The 12034-nt window shown below is 42.2% G+C and overlaps 1 protein-coding gene across 1 annotated transcript in view; it reads left to right on the top strand.

Moving 5' to 3' along the window:
• LOC102863437 (chromobox protein homolog 5-like) overlaps positions 1 to 12034 on the top strand; it is a gene marked incomplete at its 3' end in the record, with an annotated part of 150987 nt that overhangs the window by 91011 nt on the left and 47942 nt on the right. The window contains exons 2-3 of the mRNA XM_006882385.1: positions 3511 to 3758; positions 3887 to 4002. Of these exons, the coding sequence (XP_006882447.1) occupies positions 3511 to 3758; positions 3887 to 4002 (364 nt within the window). The remainder of the gene's footprint in view (positions 1 to 3510; positions 3759 to 3886; positions 4003 to 12034) is intronic.

Consider the following 12034-nt stretch of genomic DNA (forward strand, 5'->3'; position numbering starts at 1 on the left):
AATGTCTGTCCCAAACATAATTAACAGCAGGTCCTCTTGACTCTAAACAAGAGGCTTCCAGTCCATAGCTCATTGTTAGCCAAATCCAGCAAATCCAATCCTATAGAGAAGTTTTACCTCATCTTGTAGAGTCTGTATGAATTAAATTGACTGGATAGTGGCTGAATAAGCTAAGGTCAGGATCTAGAGGCTGGGACTATGGGGACTTTAAAGTGTATGAGTATACGTTTTTAGAAGTGATAAAAAAATACCTTAAATTGATTGTGATAATGTTGGACTATAATTATACTAAAAACCACTAAATTGTACACATTAAAACCCGTTAATGGTATGACATGTGAACGATATAACAATAAAAGTGCTAAGTAAGAAACACAGCTTGTGAACAGTTAACTTTTAATGTTTTACCCTAATTTGGGTAAAGAGAAACACAGTTTCCCCAGCACGGCAAATGCATTAAACGACAGCGGTGTCAAATGTAGCCAAGAAGATTCCATCCTTTAGAAATGAAAATGACTCACTGACAATACCTAATGTGATAATGCCTGTCTATCAGATAATAAAAGACAGGAAAGAAATAGACTATCTCACATTCTGATAAAAACACTGAATTATAAAGATACTAAGATTTTTCTGCCAGAGACATGCAATGTAGAAAAATGTTGGATGCTGCAGATCAATCATGATTTTGTAAACAGCTTCAATTATGATTCACTTTCAATGCCACATTAATTTTTTTGTTTTGATTCATTAAAAATATGTTTCCTGCACTCTCAATTAAGTTTCCAGTGAATACATAACAAAGTAAGAATTCTGAGACCAGAATTTTTTTTAAATGAAATGAGTTAATTCCTAGTTAATTACAATAGAGGTATAACAATTTATTGGGTGAATAGATAATATAAATGTATTGAAACATAATGAATACTTCTCTGAACTTCATTACATTTTCATACACTCATTTCTATTTAATTATAACTAAATCACCACCATTTATTGCCAAGTAGAAACACTTTGAAATAATAGCCTGGTTAATATTGAATTAAAGTGCAATTCTTTGAAACTCTCTACATAAAAACAAATGAATTAACTAGGTATAAATGTGTCACTTTAAGTACTAACAGAGTTACTGTAATTATATCATTATTTCAATATTATGTGCTGAAACATTTCAGCACTTGTAGATTCAAAACAAAAAAAGAGTATTATAAAAGTTAATTCTGTTATCCTAAGGGATTCTCTGCCCCGCCCCGCCCCCATCAGTAAAACATTTTTCCATAGACCAGTAGTCATTTAAACAATTTTGTTTGGAATAATTCTAGCATTTGACTGAAAGACGTCTTAGGAGATACAGATTTAAAAGAAATTTTAAAATCCCAACTTGATGCCGGTTGAATCTGTCCTGATTCCATTAAAAATTGTCTAGTGGTGACTTTTTAAATCTCTGCTGTTCTTTCTACACTGGATTTTCCATTTATTTATCTGTGTCTTGTGCACATATTTCTAGCAACGTGAACTCACAGATTGTTTTTTTTTTTGCACTCTTCTCACTAATTTTTATTATTATTATTAATTTTAATGAAAACTTAAAGAGACTTTGGATTTCCATTCATTCATTGTTGCACTTTTCTCCCTGCCCACCCCTCCCCTCCAGTTCACTCTTCTCTTTGAAAAGTAAAATTCTTTCATTGTTATGCAATCCTTCCCATCAAGTCCACTCCACTAGGTAGCCTTCACTCTGGACTCCTGTCATGACAATAATACCTAATCACATATCCCTTTTAAACAGTTTTCTCCCTCATCTGTTTCAATGCAGGATATATAATTTATCCCATCTTTCTCAGTCTTTCCCAACCCCAAGGTCAGTCCTGTTTTACAACAATGGCACCATGCAGTATTTGTCCTTTATGACTGAGATACTTCACTCAGCATAATGTCCTCCAGGGTCATCCATTTTGCATAATATTGCATGAGTTCCTTGTTTTTTCAATGCAGCAGAGTATTCCATTGTGTGAATATACCACAGCTTCTCTAGCCATTCATTTGTTGATGGGTCCTTCTCACTAATTTTTATTGCTTCTCAATAACATCAATGTAATACTGACTTTTTTCTGTCCGATTATATTTATTTAGATTTCTGTAATTGTAGTCAAAGCTCCTTGGATCACTTAAGTAGCTACAACAATAGTACTTTGGGATTAGAGCAAAACTTGAAATCAAAAGCTTTTTTCTCTCTATATATCTGTACATACTCATCATCACTATTGTTGTTACCTTCCTAATATGATCTATTTATTATCTGTCTGGTAAGGGTAATAACTGAGATGATGGCCTCTTCTGTCTCCTACATTTAGATTTTCCCACCCCCTTGCTTATTTTACATAGACAGCAGAAAAGGGAGAGAGAGAGAAACTCATACTTCTATAACCTGCATGATTGTCTCTTTCTAACAACAATAACAAAAAAGCATTTTCTCTGTGTGTGTCTCTCCCCTTCCCTTCGCTTGAAAATCTCCAAGCTTATCTGCTGTTTACTAGCAGCTACATAGAATTGATACACCTCATCTCAGATATTAAGTCTCTAGCTTATAATGGAGGCCAGATTCCCCTTCCAAGAGTAAATCCAAGCTTATCAAACCCTACTTTTAAAAAGCCTCTTTCATAATAAACGAAACATAACTTCAAAGCATGGCACGGAGTGGTGTCACACACAAGGACAGGTATCAGATGCTGAATGCAACAGAGCAGTGCCCTCCACTGCTGGCCTCATTTTCACCAGCCTGTCGGTGAAATACTCACTGCTTTCTTATTCAAGCTTTTCTATAAATCAGATGTCAACAAATATATTGGATTCTTTATACTTTAATCTGTTTAACATTGTGAAGATGTAGAAGGAGTTAAGTACATTGTTCATTCAACGATAGCTACTTTCCAATTACCTGGGAGGGATTAGCAGGATCCCTCACTGGAGCAGGTATCCCAGAAACCACCTCACCCATGTTCAGAAGCCAACTGGCACGCAGCCTTATGTGGGAAGGCTGATGGATGGCGTTCAGTAAAATTAAAAGCTGAGGAAAAGTACAGGCCCTTAGGCCAGAACAAAGCAGCTGACTGATGGTTCCTTCTAGAGGTAGGAGTGGAAGCTTTTTCTTGCCGTGATCCTGGGGATAAAAGGGAACTCACTCTGCCCAGTGACTAATTCCCCATCAGAAGGCCCCCTGCCTTTTTCCGGAGCCCTTCCCTGAGAGGTAAATGAAGGGTCTCTTAAATTGAGTGCTATCAAAGGAAAATAGAGAAAAAGCAAAACCAACTCTGGAATATTACCAGCATTACAAAACAAGAGAAAATTTTCATAAGCCAGGGAGAGACCATCCCACCCCCAGACCTCCCTGGGACACGTTTTCTTCCTTCCTGACTCATCAGGGTTTCTTTAGGAAAGCCTGGTGAGAAGGGATTATATACAGGCAAGGGAGCCAGCCAGTTCTGGCAACTGGGTGCATTTTTATTTCAGAATCTGCAAATCTTCAAGAACAGACTCGATGTGCTCGTGTCCTCGGCGGGAGGCCAGCAGCAGTTCAGCGGCAGATGAAGCCCATCAGATGGTTGGCGCCGTCAGCCAGAGACCCAAGGACTTTCCTGTCGCTGCACCTCTTTGGAAGTTTGAGGATGCCGGCACAGGTTTGCCTTCTGAAATGTGCAAATGTCACCAGCCGGGAAACAGCAGATGCCAAGAGGCCCCGGAGAACAGCTCTCCATCTGGTAATGGGTTAGGCTTCCTGGGATACAGATTAGCTTGAAACAAAGTGACGGAAGCACCGGCTTGGCTTTTCACATATTGTTAGAGTCTCTGGGTCATTTCCTGCCTTTGGAATTCATTTCCTTCCCAGGCTCAAACAAACCCGTTGAGTGACAAGAAGGAGGTTGGATTTGTCTGCCTGGCTTACAGGGCTCTGCGGCTGCTCATCATTCCCAAGCCGGTGGGAGAAGCCAGAGGTTCAGAGCAGTAAATTAGGGAAGGGAGCCATCTCCAGTTGAGTGAGATGAATCCTCTTGTTCCTAGAAAACAGGAAGAGAGAAGAACACATCAGAAAGGAGAGGAATGATGTCTGACACAGAGGAGCCTAGTCAGCCCCTTCCTCCAGGCAGATTTCACAGGGATAGGGTTTTCAAAGCTGCAAATCTCCACGGACGCACAGGGCCTTGTTGCATCGTTATCCTCTGTTACCAATCTTTTGGCGAGTGGGCAAGTGCTTTAAGCAAGGTGCCACTGGGGCTCTCCAAAGGAGGCAGCTGAGACCAGCTCCCATTGGCACTGTCACCACTTCCTCGCATCAAGAAGCAGGCCATTAGGTACACGTACATGGGACAGTGATATTTCCAACAGAACAATGGCCTGCTTTGTTTTATTTCACTAGTATGTATTTCTCATTTTGTTCCCTAAAAAGGATTTCAAGCAGCAGCCACTGCCTTTCTGGCAGCACTTTTTAAGCTCCTCAGAGGTACTTTGGAGTTAGTGTGAATCCTTCCTGCAAAGTCTCTTGGGGTCCAGACATGTCCTGGACACTTGTAGAGGGCGCAAGTGAACACTTGCAGAACACCCCCAGAGGTCAAGGTGGAAGAGGGTCTGCTGACCCCCAGAGGTCAAGGTGGAAGAGGGTCTGCTGACCCCCATAGGACAAGGCAGGCCGTCTTCCTCCAAAGCCACAACTGGCTGTCAAACGGTAATGCTGCTGCTCTAACTAGCTCATCTGAGTCTGAAAAGGTTGGTGTTGATTGACCTGTGTCCACAAGACTGTGTCAGATGAATCCTAACCCCAATAAAAAACCCATTAAATAAACAAATTCATTGCTGTCAAGTCAGAACAGCTGCCTCTCGATTGGGGTTCCAAAGCTGTCAATCACACAGAAGGAGTTTAACCATCTTTATACCTCAGAGAGGCTGGTAGATTTGAACCATCAGAGAGCTTTTGGGTTAGCAATACCACTTCCTATGGACTATATGGCCACCTAACTCACCTTACCCACTGTAGATGTTAATATAGTACACCAAGGCTCTATGGGAGAAAGATGGTCCATCTCCTCCCATACAATGCATAGCCCTGGAAACCCAATCAAGGATCAGCTGCAAGTTGGTTCTGACTGCATAACTCCATAGCAATGAGAGAGAGATTTGGAAATAAATTGTTTGTTGTGTCAATGAAGTCATAGCAGTATAAGGTAAGTCTCAAAGCTAATCACTTTTGAGCTGTAAAGAACCATGAACACAAACAGGCAAAGAAACTGCAGTGCATGAACTTTGCCAAGGAGCAGAGGGATACTGGAAGAGACAAGGAGATCCTCGTTCTCCTATCCCTAGACCTGAGAAGGAGAGAGAAAGGGTGTTCTTAGACCTGAGACACTGAGTTTGTACTTGTAGACTTTGAAGAGGGAGCTCCGGTGGCCAAGTGGTAAGGAGTTGCACTGCCAAGCCAAAGGCAAACAGTTTGAATCCACCAGTTCCTCCACAAGAAAACGATAGACAATCTCCTGTGCAATTTACAGCTTCTGAAAACCTCCGGGAAGGTCAGCTATGAGTCAGTTCTGACTCAACAGCACATAACAATTAGAGCTGTCTGAGAAAATAACGTTTGCAGTGTTAAAACACTAAAAAAACTAAGTCCGTTTGTCTTTTTAGAGTGGTCCATGGTCATAAATCCTTTCTGCAGAGCCAGCCATAGAATTCTTCTCCTGAGGAGCCTGTCAGAGGCCTTCGTATGTCCAGAGCCCATCTCTCTTTAGACTGAGATCAGAGTTCACAAATTTTTACAGAAAATTATAATTTTGCCCCAACCCTCAGTCTAAACACAGCCTGCTACAGTCAATACAAAGGAAGTTGAACTGGTGATCAGCCTTTATTCTGGTGCCAGCCATCCCTACTAACTCAAGAACCAAAGCTTCCCCTAGGTCAGTTTACACAAGGTCTGCTGGTATCTGCAGCGTGTCTCCACAGGTGAGCACTGGCAGTGAGGGGCTACTGCCCTGAGAGGAGTGGGGTCACCACTATGGTTCAGGAGGGAAGCAAGCTGACCTTTCTGATCCCACTAGCTCACCAGCTTTTCTCAGAAATGATGTCCTGTGACCTTCACAGCAACTCTTTTAAAAAGTTCTGTCCAAAGTAAGTATATAACAGGGGAGTAGACTCTACGTATAACCAAATTCAAGGACACCTATAAAAGACAGTTTTTTAAGCTACAGGAAGTCTGTCCAAAGATTCTATATACTAAAGAGCACTCTGGAAGATTAAGACATTGTGTTACCCAGCACAAATGTAATCTGAGAGCAGTAAATTTACTAAGGAGCAATGATGTCCATTTGAAGACCAAGACGCACCTTATTCAGGCCATGATCTTTGCTGTGCATTGGAGAGCTGGACAATAAATAAGGATAGCAGAAGAATCACTTTGTATTATAGGGCTGTAGTGTTGGAAGCAAGAATGACAAAGCTTCATCTCATATATGTTAGGCATATTGTTAGGAGAGAATTATTCCTTAAAGAGGGTCATCATGCTTAGAAAGGTGAAGGGTCGGCATAAGAGAAGACCCTCAATGCCATTTATTGACAGCGACTGCAGCAATGGGCTCCAGTGTGTCAGAGATGATAAGGACGGCCCAGGATAGGGCAGAGTTCAGATCTGCTGACTATGGGGTAGCTGCTGATTATGAGTTTGCTTATAACAACAAAAACAACAACAAGGGTATTCGACAGCTTGCTAATATTGTATATAAGGCAAATGACACTTTGCAGGTTCTGGTGGTGGTGGTTTTGTTCTGTTGAGGAAGAACTGACTCATAGCTGATCCTCTTCATTTTGTTGTTGTTGTGTACCATAGAGTAGGAACTGACCCACAGCTGACCCTCTGGTGGGTTTTCAGGGGCAGTTAATCGCACAGGAGGAGATTGCCCATCATTCTCCCACCATCCTCAAGAGGCAGTAAATCACAAAAGAGGAGGCAGCCCATCTTTCTCCTGTGGAGTAACTGGTAGATTCCAATTCTTTCAGATTCTAAGCCTTTGGGTTGGTAGCACCATTCCTTACCACTAAGCCACCAACTAAAATTAAAATCTTCCAGGCAGGATCATGTAAATAAGGTGTGTAGAATGTTAACATGGGAAGTGGTCAAGGAGACACTACATGGTTCAAAATCAAGAAGAGGGTTCATCAGGGATGTATTCTGTCTCCATACCTTTTCAATCTGTATGCAGAACAGATTATCCGAGGCGCTGGGCTATACGAAGAGAAATGTGGCATCATAATTGGTGGAAGAATCATCAACAGCCTGCGTTATGCAGATGACACAACCCTGCTTGCTGAAACTGAGGAGGACCTGAAGTGCTTGCTGCAGAAGATCAAGGACTGCAGCCTCCTATATGGACTGAAGCTCAACATCAAGAAAACAGATTCTCACCACTGGGCCAATTGGCAGCATCAGTATGGATGGTGAAGAGATTGAGATAGTTAACAGTTTTAGTTTGCTTGGCTCCACAGTCAACACTCTTGGTAACAGCAGCCAGGAAATCAAGAGATGAATTGCATTGGGAAAGTCAGCTGTGAAGGACCTCTCAAGAGTACTGAAGTGCAACGACGTCAGACTGGAGACTAAGGTGCACCTGATCTGAGCTATAGTCTTTGCAATTACGTGCTATGCATCAGAGTTGGACAGTGAATAGGGTTGATAGAAAGAGAATTGATGCCTTCGAGCTGTGGTGCTGGAGAAGAGTGTTGAATATACCATGGACTGCTAGGAGAACAAACAGGTTTGTCCTGGAAAGGGTGAAGCTGGAATGCTCCTTGGAGTCATGAATTCTGAAGCTTCATCTGACATACTTTGGGCATGTTGCAAGGAGGGACTGGTCCTTGGAGAGGGACATCATGTTTGGCAGAGTGTAGGGGCGGTGAAGGAGAGGAAGACTTTTGATGAGATGGCTTGATTCTGTGACTGGAGCGGTGGGAATAAGTGCATTTGAGATGGCTAGGTTGGCACAGGATAGAAGAGCATTTAGAGCTCTTGTACATAGGGTTGCTATGAGTCACAAGCGACTCCATGGCACATAACAACAACAACAATCAGACTTATCAGCTGGCCCTAAAGTGGAAACCAGGAAGTTCACTACTATCATGAAAAAAGAACCTATGAGAACTACATATCCTTTGGACCTGACACTTCATATGAACCAAGACAAAGAGATGGTACAAGACAACATAGCAGCCAAGACAGTAGCAGTAGTGGTGGCAGATCAGAGATGGCACAGAAGCAGAGGCCAGTGTGAAAAGGAGCTGTGGGGTCCTAGCTCCCCGAGCAAGATAGCACGCCTTAACACCATCAGGCAGAGTGGGGGTAAAGCTGGCGGAGCCAAAGAGACTTTGTAACTTTTTCCCAAGTAGGGCAGACATTGATGCCATGAAGCTAAGAGTGAGAGGCCTGCTTTGGGACTGCCTGAAAAAGAGGCTGTCCTCACTGAAACTGTATCCTGAGCATTGAATTGATGCATCTCTGTTACTGTCTGCTGATAATGTGTAAGCATCACCTGGTGATCTTGTTGAATGTAGATGCTGATTCTCAGCAGGAGGTCAAAGCAGAATGAAGCTGCTCAAAGCCCTGTCCCTGAAGTCTCTTTTAAACCCAGGACAGAGATACAGGATCAGCCAGTGCCCTTTTATTACAAGATGCCCCATCAAACCTCAGCTTCCCCCAGACAGAGATTGTCTGAGATACTAGACACCCTCTAGCGGGAGATAGACAAAGAAGATAGATCATTTTGAGACTGTCTCAATAACCTGTCCTCCCTCAACTTCCTGGCCGCAACTGCCTTTGTTCTTTTTTGAATGATTCATTCTTCCCACTCTGGGCCTTTTGCTCCATAAATCCTTCTCTGCCTTTTTAGACATAATGAACTAAAATTATGCAGAAGGAAACTCGGGCAAAACAGCAGGAAAACCTCCCAAGGGTGAGAGCTCTTGAAACCCTAAAATGACCTTATAAGGCAAACAGAGTAAGACTCAACTGCACTAGGCAGAACAATAGAGTGTCTTTGAAGATATTTTTGGAAGTGAGGAAAACCATTTCCCTGATTTCAACATCTATGCTAATGCCCACGTCTAACATCAAAGGCTGATTTCAAGACTTTATTCCATTCCTGTGTTATATCTTACCCCCTTGGAAGTAATACTCCGAATACCCAACATTTAGCCAGAGGAGCAACCTATCCAATGCAACTCAATCTTGCCTACTATTGCAAGACATTCTGAACATAGCATTCGTGCACTAACACCTACTCCTGGGGCCATGCAAGACACCACATTCCCCCAGGCAGGAGTAGATGCTCACTATATTGTAACCAAAGACCAGTTCCTAAATATCCACAATATGCTAAGCTCAGGGGAACTGATCTTATGCATTTCTAAGATCTGCTCACATCTAGTTTATTCAATTGTCCAAAGAAGGTCTTTAATAAAAGACAAGAAAAGATAACATGCCTGAATGCCTGTTGCACTAAGAATTCTCCAGGGCTGAGTTATTGTTTTAGTAGATAATTTAGTGATTCACTTGCCGTATTAAGACTTACTTAATTAACCCTGGAGCCTCATTAACCCACTGCTGTCAAGGCAGTTCAGACTCATAGTCACTCTTCATAAAGTTTCAGAGGCTGTAAATCTTTACAAAAGAAGATTGTCCATCTTTCTCCAGAGGAGCAGTTGGTGGATTCAGCCTACTGAACTTTTATTAGCAGCACAACTCAGAATTACTACGCCCTCAGAGATCATTAAGTCTGGAGCAATAGTCAGGAAATGTTGACTTGTGGGTTTGATATCTATTTTTGTAAATAAAACTTTATTGGCACACAGTCATGGCCACTTGTTGCCTGGGAGGGAACTCTGGTAGCCTAGTTGTAAGGAGCTGCCTTGCCACCCCAAAGGCAGGCAACTTGAATCCACCAACTGTTCTGTGGGGAAAAGATGGCAAACCCTTCCCCTGTGATTTACAGCCTCTGAAAGCCCACTGGAAGGTCAGCTGTAAGTCAGTCCAATTGGACAGCACAGAACAACCATGCAACAACATGACTGCTTTCACACAACAGCAGAGTTGAATAACTATGACAAAGACAACACAGTTCACGAAGTCTAAAATATTTCCTCTCTGGCCAACCCCAGGTTGTGTTTAACTCTTAAGTCTGATCTGGCCTCAAATCTGGATGCAGAATTCAGGCTGCCTCCAGGTTGCAACTTTAGGAATATTTGAGGAAAGCACAACTTTGAAAAGCAACAGATCTCTTAAGGAAATGCCAAATTTGAACTCAGATGTTCAGAGTCTCAGAAGAGACTGACGAACATATATCTGTAAATGAATAAAAGGCATTGTTCTCTTCCCTGGCCCATCAATACACGTAATCAAGCCTGCTCCTCTTTCACAGTGGATTTAGATACTGTTTCAGTAAACTATGACTGAATAACAACTCACCCCAACATTTAGTGACTAAAAACAGTAAGTCCTGTGGGTTGGCTAGTGCCTCCTTTGCTGTTTTCTCCTGGATTACTCATGAAAATATGAACTGGCCGGTCTGAGATGGCCTCCTTCCGTCATCCTGGGGTGATTGGTGCTGACTTATCCTCCAGGAGGGTAGACTGGTTTCTTTACATGACAGTCTCAGGAAGAAGGTCAAGGTCTCTCAAGTGTGAAGTTCTGGAACTTATGCCATATCATTTTCTCTGTTAAATTAAGCATATCTCAAGTCAGTCAGAGTGAAGGAAATAGAAGTGAGGAACTGTAAAATATTGTGGCCATATCTTCCAGGCCTTCCAAAGACAGTTGTTGTTTTTATGTGCCATCAAGTTGCCTGTGAACTCATAAGTGGCTCTATGTACAGCAGCTCAGAAGCCTGCCCTGTCCTGAGCCAGTCTCACTGACTCTGACACACCTACCCCCATTGCCCCAGTTACTGTGTTAATCCATTTCATCCGAGGTCTTCTCCTGCACTGTCCCTCCATCCTTCTGAGCATGACGTCCTTCACCAAGAATCAGTCCATCCTGGCCACGTGCCCAAAGTATTTGAGATGGAACTTCAAAAGAAATTTGTTTTCTTCCAAAATAGTACTCTTAGATTAAAAACAAATGATATATGAATTGGAACATAAAACGCTCTGGTGGTATAGTATTTGCCAACTCAAAGGCCTGGCTCCTCTGGTACTTTAAATCCACCAGCTGCTCAGAGGAAGTAAGATAAGCAACATCCTCCCATGCTATTCAATTTCTTGTCCCAGAAACCCAGTGGAAGGTCAGTTATGAGTCAGTGCCAAGATTGAAGCTGTCAAGGATTTTGTTTTACTTGGAGCCACAATCAGTACCCACAGTAGCAGTAGTCCAGAAATCAAAAGTTGTGTTGCAATGAGCATATCTGCCGTCAAGGACCTCTTTAAAATGCTACAGAGCAAGGATGCCAGTTTAAAGAGCAAGGTACGACTGATTCAAAGCATGATATTTTCAATCTGAAAGTTGGGAAATTAACAAGGAAGAACAAAGAATTGTAGGATAAAATCATATCTATCAGATATATTCAAATATCCATGGACTGCCAAAAGAATGGTCTATCTTGGAGGAAGTGCCTGGGTGCTTCTTAGAGGCAAGGAGAGTGAAACGTTGTCTTACATACTCTGAGTATGTTCTAGAAGAGACCAGTCCTTACAAAAGATAACATGACGCGAAAGGTCAGTGAAAGAGAGGAAGACCTTCAACAAGATAACTTGACACAGTGACTTCAACAGTGGGTTAGTGAGTGACAGGGATTATGAGGCTAGTGCAAGATTGGGCAAGATTTTGATGTGTTTATAGAACTGCTATGAGTTGTCATTGACGCAACAGAACCTAACAGCATCTCTCTCTCTCTCTCTCTCTCTCTCTCTCTCTCTGTGTGTGTGTGAAAGAGAGAGAGAGGAGAGAAAGAGAGAGAACACATATTGGTCTGATTGAAGGTCAGTGATTTGAATTCAATAGCCACTCCAT

Source organism: Elephantulus edwardii, unplaced genomic scaffold (genome assembly GCF_000299155.1).
Source record: "Elephantulus edwardii isolate Elephantulus edwardi_28Jun2011 unplaced genomic scaffold, EleEdw1.0 scaffold00019, whole genome shotgun sequence".
Taxonomy (NCBI): Eukaryota; Metazoa; Chordata; class Mammalia; order Macroscelidea; family Macroscelididae; genus Elephantulus; species Elephantulus edwardii.